The 18,496-nt window shown below is 34.3% G+C and overlaps 1 protein-coding gene across 19 annotated transcripts in view; it reads left to right on the top strand.

The window, feature by feature from the left end:
- KLHL8 (kelch like family member 8) overlaps positions 1-18,496 on the top strand; it is a 59,296-nt gene that overhangs the window by 31,526 nt on the left and 9,274 nt on the right. For 18 of the 19 annotated variants that reach the window (XR_012500473.1, XR_012500510.1, XR_012500489.1 and 15 more), the window contains 6 exons: positions 2,123-2,266; positions 3,210-3,321; positions 10,257-10,425; positions 10,646-10,805; positions 13,065-13,266; positions 13,506-14,432. Coding sequence is in view for 1 of the 19 variants with exons in the window: in XM_074346909.1 (XP_074203010.1) it covers positions 2,123-2,266; positions 3,210-3,321; positions 10,257-10,425; positions 10,646-10,805; positions 13,065-13,266; positions 13,506-13,629 (911 nt within the window). In the remaining 18 variants the exon portion in view is untranslated. Of the gene's footprint in view, positions 1-2,122; positions 2,267-3,209; positions 3,322-10,256; positions 10,426-10,645; positions 10,806-13,064; positions 13,267-13,505; positions 18,448-18,496 lie in introns of those variants that run through there. The other variant, XM_074346909.1, reaches the window with a different exon arrangement.

The raw sequence follows: 18,496 nt of genomic DNA, 5'->3' as shown, positions 1-18,496 counted from the left end.
ATGAGGAAACTGAGAATTAGAGCAGGAAGGGCCCACAACATAGCAGAGAAAGGATTTGCATCCTAATATTTTTACTTCAGTTTAGTTTGTCCTTTCATGTCGTGTTCCTAGGTGACCTATATAGCTGAAATATTAGTGTCCACTTAAATAAAATCTAATCATTGATTGGGCTTACATTCTGGGATTGTAACTCCAGACTGTGGCACTAAACATTTGTAATTTGGGGCAGATTTCTTAATCTCTGAAGGCCTCAGTTTATTTATAAGTAATTTGGACTGGGATAATCTTTAAAGTCTCTTCCAACTTTAAATTTCCCTGATTTAAAATATTTAATTAGTTGGGAAACTGCATAAGTAGCTCTGGTTATTCATTTATGCAGTCATTCCGCAGACATATAATTGCTTTCCACGGGGCAGGTTCTGGGTTAGGCATTAGAAATGCAAACACAAATGGAGTATAGCCAGCCCTGTACTGAGAGAGAGAACTTTTAGTCTGATCTAGGGAAATAAACATATGAATAAATAAATGCAATAAAGTATTACTGGTACTTTGATGTAATCACAAGGTATGGTGGGAGACAAAAAGAAAAGAGTGGTTATTTTTACTTTGGAAGGGACAAAAAAGGTTTTATGGAGAAGGTAACCCCCAGTCTTAGTTTTGAATAATAGGTATTCTTCTGGGTGCCACTAAGAGAAGGGCATTCAGTTCATTTTACATTTATTGAATGCTTAGTACCTGCTAGACATTGTGCTAGTCTTTATTAGTGCATAAACCCTTAACACACCATCTTAATCTAGTTTAGATTCTGGTGACGGATAATCAATGTAATAGATCATTTCAGTACTGTATGTTAAATGAATAATAGTTACCAAAAGTTGGCTGTCGGAACACTGAGGATGACCACGGCAGGAGCATGAACATTAAGAGAATGAGACGCAGAAGATCAGGTTAGACACTGCCAGGCCATTATGCTGTTTTAAGGCTCTGTCTTGCAGAGCAGTGGTTCTCACTGTGTGAAGCAAGTGGTGGCCCCCTGACCAGCAACATCAGCATTCACTTGGGAACTTTTTAGAAATACAAAATTTTGGATCTACCCCAGACCTAATGAATCAGAAACTCTTGGGGTAGAGGGGTCAGCCTAACAATCTGTGTTTTACGCTCTCCAGGTGATTCTGTACCACACCAAAGTTTTGATCTTTTTTTAAAAATTGTAATAAAATACATACAATATAAAAATTGCCACTTTAACTATTTTTAAAATGTATAATTTAGTGGCATATGATAAAATTTTTAAGAACTGCTGATGTAGGTAATGAAAAGCTGTTGAGAGAGTCCTTAATTAGATTATTTGGTTGATAGCCCGAAAGCAAAAAGAGTACTGAGTACTAAGTGACAAGAGAAAACAGGATTTTGCAGTAATAGCTGATGAGGGCCTGCACTAAAGCAGTGGCAGTGGGAATATTGAGGGAGAGGAAGGAAGAGGTTGTTTAGGTAGGTGAGGAAGAAAATGCTTTTGAACATTTTGGTTTGAGGTGCCTATGGGACACCAAGTGGAAATGTGGCTTAGAAATGGATGTTGAAAGGCATTATGATACAGATGGAATTTTAAGTGAAGTATTGAATTTTTCCTGTGTGAGCATGGAGTATCTGAGAAATAGGCTAAAAATGAAACATAGAAAACATAGGAAAGAGAGAAATGACTGGAAACAAAAGGAGACCTTGATATTATGGAAACCAAGAGTGATAAGGAGTTTCAAAAAAAAGGGGGTGATCAACATATCAAATATTTTAATTGTGTCCCATCAGCAATTAACTTTATGAGCTTTTTAGCTTTTATAATGGCCTGAGCAAGAGCAATTTTACAGAGTGGGTGAGAGTTTTAACCACTTCTTAGTGGGATGTTAGCAAGCAGAGATAACTGATGTATCCTATTTGAGAAATTCAAAGGAGGGAAAAAGAAAAAGAAATTTAGATTTTTAGTACTATAATGACATTAAATGCTATCCAAATAACTCATTTTTTTGGCCATGAATCAAAATTTTGACTTTCTAAATTTTTTTCTGTACTTATTTAAAAAAAATTACTGTGATTTTTAACCTCTATTTTGTGTCCTTACCTTTAGGCGTGCTGTTTTGTGTAGGTGGTCGAGGTGGATCAGGTGACCCCTTTCGCAGTATTGAATGCTATTCTATCAACAAAAACAGTTGGTTCTTTGGACCAGAAATGAATAGTCGAAGGCGACATGTGGGTGTAATTTCAGTGGAAGGTGGGTCACTATTGTTTTAAATCACATCTCATGATCAAAATGCTCTTTTAAAATATTTGCACTTAGAGAATTTGTTTCTATAAGAAAAATCCTACATTATAAAATGTTTCCATATATCAATAAATTATTTGGGTGGTGAATATTCACTATGTGCCCATAGATGCTCAGTGTATAATCTGCTGCATATAGACGTTAATGGGAGATGAGTATTAGGGAAAAAGCAGTTAAAATAAACTATTCTGAGTTATATTTGCAAAAGACAAACTAAATAAAAATATTATTGAATTCAAATAATATATATCAGCTTTTTTTCCTGTACCCATCTAATTATTATTATTGAAATAAGATTTTTTTTTTTTTACTGGTTACTGGAAGTGAATTAATTGCAGAGCCATGGATAAATTGTTAGGAGACTTTAAAAAGTCACTTTTCTTCTGATTATGAGTTTATAAATGCTTTGGGGGGGAAATATGAAAACATGTTTTAATAAAAAATAAAAATCATCTGTAATCCAAACACCTAGAAATAGTTAACATTTTGGTATGGAATATTTCCAATTTTTATTTCATTTAGAATAAAAGTTTGATTTATTGTATTAAGGGTTTTATATTTTTATATAGCATAAGAGCATTTTTTGATTTTATTAAACATTCTTTGAAAGGATGATGAGTGATTTCATTTACTAAGTAATAAAAAGTTGGGACATCTAAGGGTGGGATAATATTTAAACATTTAAATAACTTCTTGTAAAACAGCATGTCTCAGGTATTGTATTAGTAGAAACTTACATTTTCATTTGACTACTGAAGTGACGACATATTGCTGAGCAGAAGAATATGTGTTAAATTAATTTATCATACTATTTTAATTATATATTGATATATATAAACACCATTATCAATTTATTTATTTGTAATCAAGTGAATACTTCTCTTTTTGGCAGGTAAAGTGTATGCAGTGGGTGGACATGATGGAAATGAACATTTAGGTAGTATGGAGATGTTTGATCCTCTCACTAATAAATGGATGATGAAGGCATCAATGAACACAAAGAGGTAGATCAGCATGGAAATTTATTTTGATTTGTTGGTGGAAAATAAAGCTTCCTGTAATTGAAAGGGCTAATTTTTTACTTTTTAGAAACTGTTAAAGCATCCAATGTGATACTTTTTATAACGTTTAAATTTTTCCTGAAAATTAAGAATAGAATCATGTCTTTGAGTAAGATGATTGTCATAGTTTTCACTTACACCTCAGTGATTATTTTTTAACTTTAACTTTGAAACAATTTTAGGTTTTCAGAAAAGTTTTAAAAATAGTTGAGTTCCTATGTACTTATGGTTCTCAACTGAAGATAATTTTGCTCCCTCTGGAACACTTGGCAATGTCTGGAGACATTTTTTGCTTGTCACAACTTGAGGGCCAACAGGTTGGGGGAATTGCTGTTGGTTTCTAGTTGGGCGAGGCCAAGGGTGCTGCTGAAGATCCTCTAATACACAAGAAAGCCCTCTACAGCAAAGAATTACCCGGCCCCAAAAATTAATAGTGCTAAGACAGAAATCCTACTGTATACTCTTCACCCAGCTCCCGTAATACGAACATCTTACACCATCTTAGCACGATTATTGAAACTAGGAAATTTGAAACTAGGAAGTAACATCAATGTAATGCTGTTAATTAATCTGTAGACCTTATTCAACTTTTGCCAATTTTTCTGCACATTCTTAGGCTTCTAATTGGTCTTTGTTGCCTAACTGTATTGGTCATAATCTAATATAGTGTGAATGGTAGCAGAGGTGGTAGATGTTTTTGTCTTGTCCTTGATCTTAATAGAAATGTCTTTAGTGTTTCCCTATTAGGTAAGATACTAGCCTTAGGGTTAAGGCATATGTATTTTAGCATGTTAAGAAAATATCTTTCAATTTCTATTCACTATTTTTTAATCATTATGAGCAGTTAATATTTAAAATATTCATCCATAATAAATTGACATATATATTGATAAGTAGATCAATCTCTTTAGAGGAGAAAGATTTTTAGTAACATGACTTAGGAAATGTTGACTAGCTTTGAATACCAAATTTTCAGATGTCTTAAGATAGAAGAATAGCTAATATCATATGAATAAGTCAGGATTCAATAGCATAGTACACCAAACATATTCTAGATCTACAGGCAAAACCTAAAAATATTTAAATTAGAGTTACAGGTTAAAACCTGCTTTAGATATTAAAAAAAAAATTGCACCACTACAACATGGTGAGAAGTCAAATTTGTGATTATGTTTCATATGGAAAAAATACCTGAACCAATATGAAGCACAGTTCTTAGAAAAGGAGGGAAATGAACATAATACAGTTGCCTGCATTAAGAGAAGTAAAGCCTTTGGATCAAGGGAGATTGTAGTTGTACTGTTCTTCATGCTGATCCTGTCTGTATCTGGAGCTGTGGTCTCATGTTGGGATATGCAACACCAGTTGGAATATGGGAATAAAAAATTAAGACTTTCAATATATTTTTTTATTTCATCCTTAAATTTATTTTGAGTGGGTGTTTTATAATGAACATAACCTGTTAGTACAGTAATAAATGTTTATAATTTGAAAATGATTATGGGGGTGCACAAAAATTGATATAAATGTAGGAGTAATTTTATGGGATAGATGTAAGGACTGACATATTAGAGATCTGAAAAGCGTTCATATAAAAAATTGTTGAAGGGGTTTGGTCTGGAGACATAAGTACTTGAAGGAATATCTGGATGCTTTAAGAGATGATGGAAGGAAGGAAATTCAGCAAATAGGGTGAGGATTTCAAAGACTGCACCTAATAATTTACATAAACCTAGATACTAGAATAATTCTGCCTCTGTTTCAGCGTGAAAATATAATAGAAGAAAGAAAAAGAGGGGTGTTAGAGTAAATATTGAAAATATTGCTTAAGAGTAGCTTTGTATACAAAAACAAAAATCAAAACATCTTTATTAGAATTTTATTGAAAAGAAACAAACCCAAATTAACAAAACCTAACCATAAACATTGACTTACGTGGTTTGCAAACTGCAACAACATTCTGTAAGAGTTAAAAAATGACTTGTTGCCAAAGTGAGCAATTCCAAATTGAACTGCCCGCAGGGATCCATTGCCATCTAACTTTCTATTCTTGATTAATTTCACATAAAGTGTTTTTAACTGGTTTTTCTTTATGTGTTAAAAGTATGAAAGATTAGCTGGAAATGTGAAGAGAGTTCTGCTGAAAAGAGATCTTTAGCCTTTTTTCACTCTTGAGAAGAAAGAATCTTAGGGGGAAAAGCTGGTCTTAAAATATACTACTTATCTACAAATGACATTTGAATACTTCAGTAGGCTTGATTTATGCTCCATGGTAACTACAAATAAATAGTTTAAATTCTAACAGATGAATAAAAATGAGGGAGAAAATCCTAAAGTATATTTTTAATTTTTATATCTTTGCCTCTTTTTCATCATAAGCAGGTTTTTTAGCCAAGTATTGAGTGAATTTCTCTAGCAAAATAGTTCAGTTTCTTTAATGTTTTAAGAATATGCCCTGAGCACTACAATAGCTTTCTAACTGTATAAGAAAAAAACATAGAACTGCAATTATTTTCTCATATTATTTGCTTGTATAATTTGTAACCCCACAAACCACTGTTTCAGTGCATCCCAAGATAATTTTCACATGTTAAGTATCTGGTTTTATTTGTTTTTTCCCCTTTTCCATCTTTCCCCTAAAATGGATACTTATATTTGCTCAAGCTGTGGTTTTACTGAAACCCATCATCCTAACAGAGCATCTCTAGGGGTCGATTTATTTATTCAACATATACTGGTTAAGTGCCCATTGTAAGATATACCAAGTGCTGAAGATGGAGCAATAAATAAGATAGCCAGTTTCCCTATCTCTGTAGAGCTTACACTCTAAAAGTCAAGATAAAAATAAAGACATAATTACAATGGTAATAATGTTAGCACCAGGATAAGTAAAGGATACTTGGGAGCAGAGATCTTAATGAAGTCCCATTTAACCTAAGATCAGAAGCAATAGAAGAATTTAGCCTGGTTAAGTGGGTGATGGGTAGAAGGGTGGTGGATGGAAAGTGATAAAGAGTCTTTGAAAAACTGGAGGTGAATGAGAACAGAGAGCATGAAAGAAGTCCAGTGTGTCTGAGAAATTAAAGGGAATAGTGTTGGGGGGGGGGTATAGCTCAGTGGTGAAGCACATGCTTAGCATGCACAAGGTCCTGGGTTCAATCCCCAGTACCTCAGTTTAAAAAGGGAATAGTGTTGAGAGGTAAGGCTGAAATAGTAGGCAAAACATAAGGGTCTTTCAGGTTTGCCAGGATTTTTTATCTGGTCGGCTTAGAAATACACACACACACACATTTTTGGTAGCAGGGGAATGATAGAATCACATTTTTCTCCAGAGTTCCTCTGCTTATGAAATGGAGAAGGTATTTGAGGAGGACCAGGGTGAAAAGTCTGGGGGACTGAAAGGGTTATTGTAATATTTCAGTCAAGAAAAAATGGTGGCTTGGACTCAGGTGGTAGAAGTTAAAGAGAAAAGAGGACATATTTGAGAGTTCAGAAGTGTACAATCAACAAGATTTTATGATAATTATATGTGGGCGGTAGAAAGAACAATAAGGTAGAGGCAATGATGATCCTTCAGTTTCTGGCTTAAACAACTTAGTATGGATAGCAGTATGATCTTCTGCACTGGGAAGAACAAGATGGTGAATAGGATAAAATTTTTGTTTCTCTTGTGATAGGTGTGTTAGTTTTCTCTTGCTGTGTAACCATTTACGACAAGCTTAGCAGCTTAGAACAACATCCATTTATTAGCTCACAGTTCTGTAGGTCAGAAGTCCAGCAATTTTTACTGAGTTTTCCACTTAACGGTCTCACAAGATATCTATGTCAAGGTGTAGGCTGGAGGCTCTTATGGAGGCTCTGAGGAAGAGACTACTTCCAAGGTCGTTTAGGTTACTGATAGAATTCACTTCTTTGGGATTATAGGACCGAGTTTCTCATTTTTACTGGCTGTAGGTCAGGGGTCACTCAGCTCCTAGAAGCCACTGTGGGGTGCTTTCCAGGTGTTCTCCTCTGTCTTCAAACAAGCAGCAGTTTGCAGAATTCACCTCGTTCTCTAAGTTTCTGATCTGACTTCTGCTACCAGCTGGAGAAACCTCTCTGCTTTTATAGGGCTTGTGTGATTAGATTAGGCCCACTCAGCTAATCTCCCTTTTGCCATATAATGTAGCATAATCATAGGAGTGAAACTTGAGGGTGAATATTGTTGGGGGAGATATCTTAAAATCTCCCTAGCACAGGGAGGTAAACAGTGAGTTTCATTTCAGATTAAAGTTAAAGTTGAAGAGCCAGGTAGATTTAAAAAGTTAGATATACATCTGGAAATATATATCAGAGCTCTCATAAATTCATGGAAAGGATGAGATTACCTGCAGAGAGTATAGTGTGATAAGAGGCCTTAGAGAACTTCGTAATTTAGTGATGGAGTAGAGAAGAAGGCACTGTTAAAGGAAGCTGAAAAGTACCAGCCGGAGAGATAACGTAGAAGGAAACTCAAACATGTGATGTCATGAAAATCAAAAGAAGAGAGTTTTAAGGAGTAGGAAATAACCAATGATGTCATATGCTCTTGTGTTCTGGGGGCTAGGAAGTGGGGGGGAATTACATGGCACACTTACTTTTGCCATGGTATATAACACTGGTATGTTCTAGAGTGCACACGCACGTGTTCACCCACACCTGAAAGTTTATAACCACAGTATTTTGTAAATCATTGCTTACGAGGTTAAGGAGACAAAATGAATGACAACATTATCCTTAACAATTTCTTTCCTAAGATACTCTTGGTAAACTGAAAGTTAGAATTTCAGTAGAGCAGCCCTCTCTCCAGTAATAGTAGCTAATACATAGCACTGAATATGGGCCAGTCACTATAGTGCTTTCCTTTATTGACTCATTAGGATCAGCTGTGTCTGCTCTTTCCTCAGATGAATTACAGATGAAGCAGCAGAGTAGTACAGGTTTATACAGTACACTTTTATCCAAAGTATATACCAAGTCAGTGACGTATAAGTTTTAGAATAGATCAAATTTTATTGCTGCAGTGTGTTAAAAAAAATTGGTATAGTTTTTTCCAATCACCATTACAGTGAATTAGCTTTTTATTATATCAGTAAGTTGGTTTATTAATTATAAACAGGTACTATACATTTCTTTATACTTTGATACGTTTATCATCATTTGTATTATTAATTTATATGTATATTTTGACATTAGTAAGATACTAATAATAAAGTAAAATGGGTATGGGATATATAGGAACTCTGTGCTGTTTTTGAAACTTTTCTGTAATGTAAGTATCTCCTAAAATAAAAAGGTTTTGAAATAGGGATATTTTCACTGGCCACTTCTCTTCTCTGTTATCTTCCATTTCTCCAGTGTTCTCCAAATTTTCTCGTCTTGTTTCATGCTCTCTTCTACACCATATATGGGGCTCAGCTTTAATCTGTTAAGTACAATGAGGAGAAATTATGACTTTTGATTATGAGCGTGGGTTTTGGAGTCTGACTAACTGTTTTACTCTTAGCTCTGCTGTTTTCAAACTGTCTGGCCCTGAGTAAATTACCCCTCATCAGCCCCATTCCTTACGTGTAAGGTGGCGTTGACTTCAGTATCAAACTCATAGTTGTTATCTTTTTAAAGATAGTATTTTTATAGCTCTTGGCTTATGGTACTAAACATCATAATAGTTTTTTTTTTTTCAGTTTTCTACATTAACATAGTTTCATCATTACAGGTTTTATAGACAACTACTCTCAGAGTTTGCAGAGAGGCAAGAACATGGCAATGACAGTAATGTGTAATGTGAAAATTCAAAGAAAAGACAAAGCAACTATTTGATGTTGAGATAATTGGTAATAGATTATGTGAGATTATGAGGTTAGGGTTCAGGCAGCCCCACATCATATTCATTATTCAGAAGGCTCTGCAATAATGATAATAAATATCAGACAAAGAGTGAGATCCTGGTTTAAATAATGCTTTTTTCCTTTTCTGTATCTCCTTTCTGTTTAATACTAATCTCATGAAATTTAGGCCACCTGATACAGCAGAAAGACCACATGTTAAAATTTGCAAAATTACTGTTAATATTTGATGCAGCCCATAATCCAAAGGTCAGAGAAGGCTTAAATAACTCCCGTCATTCTCTAAAGGGGTTTCCCCAAAAAGCACTTCTGACCTCACTATTAAACTTCATTATTTGTTTGTTCTATTTAAGATTTTTAGGTGAATAATATTTCTTTCAATTCCTTGTTTTGGTAGACAGATTTCTAAGATGGCCCCCAAAATTCCTACCCATGTACTCACAGGACTGTGAATACAATGGGATTGCACTCCTACGAATGAATTAGCTTATAACATGGGCTAAGCCTCTTCCTTTCCAGGAAGATAAATAAATGCCCTTCAGAAGTAGAGCAATGTGATACAAAGCTTGTAATATAAAAATTGATGTTATTTTGTTCGATACAATGAACTGCAACAAAATGTGGTCTTCAATTACATGAATTTAGTAATGAGATTGACTTCTGACCTCTCTAGCAAATCATCTGAGTTCATCAGCCTCTCATATGAAATTGTTTTACTAATTGAATGTCTTGGACTCCATTTATAGTATTTTGTTGGATTTTCCTTTATTATTTCATTTGAGTTTGGCATCACCTGTATAGGCTGTGCTTCGTAAAACTCCAGAAGGTGCTGTTCATAGACTTGCAGTTTGGCAGCCCTGTAGCCCTCTGTTGAGAAGATATGATAAATCTAAAAATAATGGGGAAAAGCCACATTGATGTTTAACATGATGAATGGGGGCATTAGCACAATTTTTTGGCTACCTTTTTTCTGGAAACAAATCAGAATGCTAAAGTGTTTTATTACTTTTGCAGGCGAGGAATTGCCTTGGCCTCCTTGGGAGGCCCAATATATGCAATTGGAGGTTTAGATGACAACACTTGTTTCAACGACGTGGAGAGATATGACATAGAATCTGATCAGTGGAGTACAGTGGCACCAATGAACACTCCCCGTGGAGGAGTCGGCTCTGTGGCTCTTGTGGTAAGTTATGTTGCAGCTTGCTCACTGGATTGGATTGTATCACATCCCCAACCAAAAAGGAAAGACCTGTGTATTCATATCTCCAGGATGCAGTTAATGATTACACCCCAGACTCTTCCATGAAATACTGCTCTCTCGCACATTCTAGTCTACCGTTAGGACAGCAGAAAATCCAATTCAGAATCTAATGTCATGTGTTTTTATTTTTTTCTTTATTTAGAACCATGTTTATGCAGTAGGTGGCAATGATGGAGTAGCTTCTCTATCTAGTGTGGAGAGGTATGATCCACATCTCGATAAGTGGATAGAAGTTAAAGAAATGGGTCAGCGAAGAGCAGGCAATGGAGTTAGTGAGCTCCATGGTTGCTTATACGTTGTTGGTAAGTGGATGGTATTTCTCTAATTTTTTACAGGACATAAACACAGTAACACAAATTGCATTGCATTTAGGCTCAAGTGGAGTCAGTCCTAAGATCTGCTTTTGAATTCTTAAGGTTCATATTCATACTTTTTTGTTTTCATCTCATCTTTCATGTTTAAACTCTACCTCCATATTTTTACTAAGAGTAGCAAGTAATCTGAAGTAGGGGATTACATTTAAATAAGACATTTTTTAATGTCAGGACACAGATTGAATGTGCTTTGTTAAAATAAATATTTAAAGACCTAAGACATGTTTTTCTCATCTTCATTTCAAGGGAATTATGTTGACTACTTTAAGCAAACTAATAGGTATTTCATATGCATAATAGCTATTAGCATCTCTGTATTGCTTTCTGACTTACTATACGGTACTTTCTCAGACTTTCATATGGAAGGAATAATCTGGCGAGGCCCAGATTCTGTATTTCTAGCAGCTCCCAAGTGATAATTGGTGCTATTTCTGGTCCACTTAACACATTTCCAATAGCAAGGTTTTTAAAGAATTATGAAATGGGGATAATAATGCCTATCTTTAAAAATTATTTTAAGACTCCAAGATGATGTATGTTAAGCTTTTCAAACTGTGTTTGTTATTTGTTACCAGTACACAGGTAGATATATTGTAATTAATAATGCCTTCCTTTACAAGAGGAGGAGATGAATTTGGAGAGGGGGTCGCTAGTGTATGTCACACTTTCTTATGTTGATGTAAATTGGTGTTACAGAACTGAGAGTTCTTGATAAGAGAGTGGGATATTATTAGCATTTAAATGTCTGCAAATAATAGAAGTATTACTGAGTATTTCAGTGCTCATGTGTATTAAACAAGAAGAGAAATAACAATTTACGTCTCACAGCTCCCTGCCTAGCATAGGCATTGTTATGTGTTGTACGTCAATAGGAGTATCACTGCTGCTGTTACTTACTAAATCTTCTGGGCCCTTATAGGTAGAACAGACCTAGTAAAGATAAGACTGACTTAAGGTTGAACCTTAAAAACAAACCCTCTTGGTCATTCAAGTCCTACTTAAAACAGGCACTACCGATTTGAATAAGAAAATTTTGAAGGTAACTTTACAGGAAGCTAATTGCATCCTGCCTTTTCTGTTCTTCTGCTTTGAGTTCTTTATTCAAAATTCGTATGTATTACCTAAGAAAGTGATAGGGGGTCCAATGAAAAAGTGGGCTAGAAAAGTATAAATACCCTGTTTTAAAAACTTAATCTTCTACATGAGCATGAGCAATAATTAAAACTAAAGCCTTTGTTACAATGAAAAAATATAGTTGTGATAGTGATGAAATTGCTATATACATTTGTTAAAATTCATTGAAATATGCACTATGATCAGTGGATTTTTACCTCAGTTGATTAAATAAAATTAAACTCATTAGACTCATTAGAGAAGTTGACTTTGTTGATTTTTTTTTTTTTTTTTTTTAGCTGACCTTGTTTCTAAATAGACTGGTCATAATATCAGCACTTCCTGTCCTCAGGAAAATAGGCTTAGTCACCAGGGAGAGCTGTTACTCACGTAGACTGAGATGGAGCCTAAAAAGAGACACGTTTATTTTTAAAGGAAGGAGCACTGTTAAAAGGACAGTCTCTATGTTTAACCCTCAGGAACATAATAAGTAACATTGTTGGGATGATCTATAGAGAGGACTATCATCATCTATAATATATAGCACAAAGATATAGTTTTGGCAAAAATCAGTAAGAATTCAGTCATAGTCCACCATCTCTGTAATTATGGCAATTATAGAACTAAGGGAAACAGTTGGAAAAGTTTAACTTATACCTAAAAGAGTCAGATGATTTAGTGTAGTTTATTCTCTTCTCAAGCCCTCTTGCTGTTTAAAATCTAATATATACATGTATACACCGTGAGAAGGAATCTCAGTACTGTCTTGCTTGCCTTTAGGAGTCTAAGGAAAAATTATATGAATGTTGTGGGGTTTTTTCTTTTCTCCTAAATTATCTGCTTGAATACAGGGACTCCAGTTTTTCCCACTTTAAGATTTTTAATCCTAGTGTTGAGGAGAATTTAAATTATCTTGAATTACAGAAAATGTCTAATAGGAGTTGGTAGTAGTGATAGATGGTGGGATTTTCTAAAATGTTTTGAAAAGCTTGGTTTGTAGAAGCTATTGAATTGAGATTGAATGGTTAATTTCTGTGAAAGATAATGCTATTTTAAAAATCTTTCTTCATGTAGGAGGTTTTGATGATAATTCTCCTCTGAGTTCAGTTGAGCGGTACGACCCTCGAAGCAACAAGTGGGATTATGTAGCAGCTCTTACCACTCCCAGGGGTGGAGTGGGGATCGCGACAGTGATGGGCAAAATCTTTGCAGTTGGTGGTCATAATGGCAATGCATACTTAAATACAGTAGAAGCATTTGATCCAGTGCTGAATAGGTAATTTTTATTTTTCCTCTATGCTTTCTTTAATGGGTTCTTTCAGTAACATTACTCCAGAGTGCTAAAATACTGCTAGACGTAGTTAATAGAAAACATTTGGGATATCTTATCTCCGCTAGGAAGCTTTTACTGTCTTTCAAAACCAGTCCCATAATAGGGAGTTTTTGTTTTGTCTTTTGAGTAAAGTAAATCATGATTTGTTTTAAGATGACATTCTTTCTCCTCTGTCTTTTCAGGTGGGAGCTTGTTGGATCTGTGTCTCACTGCAGAGCTGGAGCAGGTGTAGCTGTGTGTGCCTGTTTAACTAGCCAAATTCGAGATGTAGGTCATGGATCCAGTAATGTGGTTGACTGTATGTGATGGGAGTTCCAGCACCAACTATTTAGTCATATCTGATAGGGAAGAAAGACAACTAGGATTTTGTAATGACTGCCTTTGAACAGTTTTAACAACTGCTAGAGTCTTATTTAAATGTAAACTTGTATTGTGACTAAGCATAACTTTTGGAATGGTAACTGAAGAATTACTAGTAATAAAGTTCAATTTGCTATTTCCCACTGTAGCAAATAATGAAGTAGGGAAGGAAGACAGTCTAGCCTGAAACCATACCTCCAAAAAAATGTTTAAATTAGTGCCAAAACTTGGAAATCTCTTTTTAAAAAAGTGTGGATGAATCAAAATGTAAAATGGATTCATTTGCTGAGCTTTACCTTTTGCCTAAAGGTGTTAACCTTAGACAGTGGATTTTTCCTAGAGGGGAAGTTAGAACCCATTCATCAACACAAGGATACCAGGACACATAATGGACCTGCTCCAACTGAAGATCATTTCTCTTTGGTGCTGATGAATTTATGCCGTGCTTTTTTTAGGTGTTGATTTTTCAATTTCTTGGATATTTACAGAAGTAGAAAAAGTGTTTCATCTTTCTGAGTGCCCCTTGGCTGCATTTTCAGAATTTTATAGGGATGCTGTAAGAAGCCCTTAATTTCAGTTTGAATTGTTAGGACACCAAAAGACCTAACTGAACTATTTCCATCTGAACGAATCTACACTTTTATTTTTTCATCTCACGCAAAAAGGATTTGTTTCATAATAAGCAAAAATGGAGCCAGAGGAGATACTGGAGAAGAAGGCTTTAGAGTCGACATTATTCTAGTGCCCAGGTGAGATACTGTGAGAGTGAATGGTGTTCATGACACGACTCCCTAATGGAAGGACTCTGAAAATATGTTTAACTCTCCTCGTTGATTTATTCATTTGATTTTGAACCCAAGATTTATTAACTTTCTATTTTGCTATTTGCCACCATCATAGTTTTTCTAACTGTACAGAATCTGGATTTATTTATTATCAGAAAAGGAATGCATTTTTATAAAAACCCTTAACAGACTATACTTTATGATTAGTTCAAGATACTGTAAAAACAGAGGAAAATTGAAACTACTGTTTTTTCTGTTATATTTATTCCTCTCTAGTGTATTTATTGAACTTTAATTGAAATTTTTTCTTTACATTAATTTGAAGCTAGATATTGATACACCTACTGATCTAACTGCTCTTCATGGTTTTACCAGCGTTATAAAACGGCCTGTTCATTATATGTATATATTTTATAAATATTTATGATGACTATTAAAATATTCTATTTTGTATTTGCAGTGTAGTTCAGTATCTCTCTTCCAGGCCTTCCTAAATTTCGTTCAGTAATGCCTTAGACTTAGTATAGTTTACTGCTGGTCAGTTATCTTGTTCACAAGGAAGCTGGGGCAGTGAAGAATACTTCCCCTATATATCCATCCCTGAAGTTCATTGCCTAGTAGCTGTAATGGTCCTCATGAAATGGCAACCTGGGCTTATCAGTACAGTAAGGCAGAAAGCCACATTGCAAAAGCCTAGTGCCTTGGGTATATCCGATCAGAAAAAGAAAAAATGTGAGAAGGCTTGGCTAGCAGATAAAGGTCTTTCATGAAGCAGATTTAAAAGGTTCCAAATTATGCCATTTTTTTTCTGTCAGCCTCTGGGCAAGTCCATAAGTCATTGCTGGATCTGAACCAGTGTTCTCTTGTACAACTGTACCCATATTTCAGTCAGTCCCAAAAGCATTTGACTCTGTAGCACTCACTGGACTGGCTACAACTGGCTGAATGTGGGAATAAGGCTCAAAACCTGGCTTCAGCTATTTCTCATGTCTAATGGAGTTCTTGTATAATAATGCATTTCTTGTATTATAATGTTTTTATGGTTACTAGTGTGTTATATTTATTTTTGTAGGGGAGGGAATCTTATTGTTTCTAAGATTACTTAGAATGTTTTTTTCTTGAACGTCTTTCTGCCTTTGTCATGTGTATAGAGTATAGGAGCATAAAGGTATTACATTTCCATTACTGGTTTTGTCTATACAGTAGTCATCTAATATCCTAAGTGGATCCCCTAGCTACCCATAAAATATGGAAATAAAGGGAACATGTGGCTGGCTGTTACATCATGTGTGAGCAGAAGCATAGCCTTGAAGGACCTGACAGTGATTTGAAAAGATTAAAAGTAGAATCCATATGCAGTCTCTATTAAAAACATTCACTGAGATATGAAATATGAATCAGGCAGAAGGAATCATGCAATTGAAAGATGATTATATCCATAGGAATAGAAAGATGAAATATTCAAAGAGGATGGCTACAGGCCTGTAACTTTAACTTCAGATGTTAATATAACTACCAAAAGGACATAAAATAGAGCTAAAATTCAGAAATTATAAATGGAAAACAGAAAAAAGTGAAAATTTACACATTTCTTTAAGGAATATTTCTAGAAATATTGTTTGATTCTCCCATATAGTTATTAAAGCCAGTGCTTTTACTGTATTGCACTGCCACTTTAAAAACAAATTACGTGATAATTGCTTTTGACTAATTTTACTATATCCTCTGTAACTAATTGATCATTTTAAAATGTATGAATAAATTTTGTACTCCCTCCAAGGAGTATTATTCATTCGCTTAATTCCTAAATGCATTTTGAGCTTAATGCCTAGATAAGAGATTGTTGAAATTGTATAAACTACTCTTGCAAACGGTAAACTTGAGTTTTCTTTGTTCCTTTCTATGTCTTATATGATAGAGAATGCGTTTAGAATCTAATTCATGTCTTAGTTAAGAATGTTTTCTGTGGTTTATCATACCAGACTTTTAAAGAAACTATACTGGAATGTAATTGACTTTCTTTTTTTTCCTTTATGTGGAGTTACAAGTGTCAATAAAACCTCTCTATATTTTCTTAAAATCATGTATAAATTTATGTAGTACTATTCCAGCAAGTCAGAATAATTATCATATATACTACCAGGTACTGAGATCAGAAAGTTAGGTTCACATCAGTGCTTTTTATTGATTCAAAACATATTGCATGTATTTATTATAAATAGGAACTGCTTTCTGTACAGCCTGTTTTTCATTGTTTGATTGCTTTTTATAGAATCTTTTCACAACTATGTAATTGTTTATTTTCCATCCCTCAGATACAAAGATTTAGTAGGTTGACTGTAACATTATTCTCCTCAAAGAAAGGATCTTCATATTTAACTGAAAATAGGAAGATTTTTGTTACCTTACAAAAATTGAAAGTTAAAAGCAACCGATTTAAGCAGTTGTCTCTTCAGCAATTGCAGGCTTGTAGTATATAAATGTGATTCTTTATGCATTAAATGGATGTTGTCCTTCCAATTAGTAACCTCATGAAGCATGAATTTTGTTTTTCTACCTATCTTGCCATTGCTAAAAACTTTTCTGAAACTCCTCTTTGAAAATAGCCTGAAGATCCATTTTTAGGTCACTCAAGAGTTAATTAGTCTCATCATAGTCATATGTTAATTTTGACCAGAACTTAACTTGATAATGGCATTGTGTACTTTATTCATCAGACTTGATTTCAAAATATTTTATGACTATCACAGGTGAAATTCTACCTTCAAAGAATTAAGATTTTCCTCCTGGAAAGGATTTTTTCAAAAATCAACAGTTCCAATGGAAGATTTCTAAAATTACCCTAAGCAATAGTAATTTGAGTAAAAAAGTATTTATCTTCTTTAGAAAGACAAATAATGCATGATTTCACATGTATATGGAATCTAAAAAAAAAAAAAAAAAAAGAACAAACATAATAGAAACAGAGTTATAGATGTAGAGAACAAACAGGTGGTTGCCAGAGTGGGGAGGTTGAGGGGAGGAGAGAAATAGGAGAGGGAAATTAAGAGGTACTGATTTCTAGTTGCAAAATGAGTGAGTCAGAGGTATGAAAAATATATTGTTTCTTTGAGAGGACATTCTTTATTTGAATGCAGAAATTCTGGTGGGTTTTGTTGTTTTAATAAATCATTCTTACATTATCTTACTGGTTGAGGCTAAATTCAGTCTACCTGAACAAACTATTTAGAATATAAGGAATTAATTTTGGGTAATAGCCCTGTAATTAATAACTACAATTTTTTAATGTATAGTCTGTGCCAGTCACTTTATAGTAACATTTTAATCTTTTCAGTAATTCTGCATTTTACAGTTAAAAAGAATAAATTCAAAGACAAGTAACTTGCCCAAGATCCACAATTAATCAATGGTTGACCAGTATTCTTTGTGACTTAAAAATTCCCCTGTTCCACCTAACCAGCTATGCCTCTACTTTTTCAAGGTAGTACATACATACTTAAGGAAAGATGATTTTTTTCATAGCCTTTTCTTAGCAGTATGAAAGTATTTCTGGTCACTATTTTTTGTCAGTTTCCATTTATTTTATTGAGATATAATTATGTTTCAGGTGTACAACATGATTCAATGTATGTATGTTGTGAAATGATCACAGTAAATCTAGTGAACATCTGTCATCCACATAATTACAAAATTTTTTTCTTGTGATGAGAAGCTTTACGATCTCTCTTAGTGCCTTTCAAATATGCAGTGCACTTTCATTAACTATAGTCACAATGCTGTACATTACATCCCCAGGACTTACTTATTTTACAACTGGAAGTTTGTATCTTTTGATCCCCTTTACCCATTTCTCCCACCCCATACATTGCCTCTAGCAACTACTGGTCACTGTATTTCTATATGTAATATTTGATGTGTATATGAAAGTAGATGCAACATGAAAGTTATTAAGCATACTAATAAAACACCTACATATCTACTCCCTAATTAAGAACCAGAACATTTCTGGTGATACTGACTCTGTGTTC

This window comes from Camelus bactrianus, chromosome 2 (genome assembly GCF_048773025.1).
Source record: "Camelus bactrianus isolate YW-2024 breed Bactrian camel chromosome 2, ASM4877302v1, whole genome shotgun sequence".
NCBI classification, from domain to species: Eukaryota; Metazoa; Chordata; class Mammalia; order Artiodactyla; family Camelidae; genus Camelus; species Camelus bactrianus.
The sequence above is the reverse complement of the archived record's forward strand: the minus strand, read 5'-3'. Positions and strand labels throughout refer to the sequence as shown.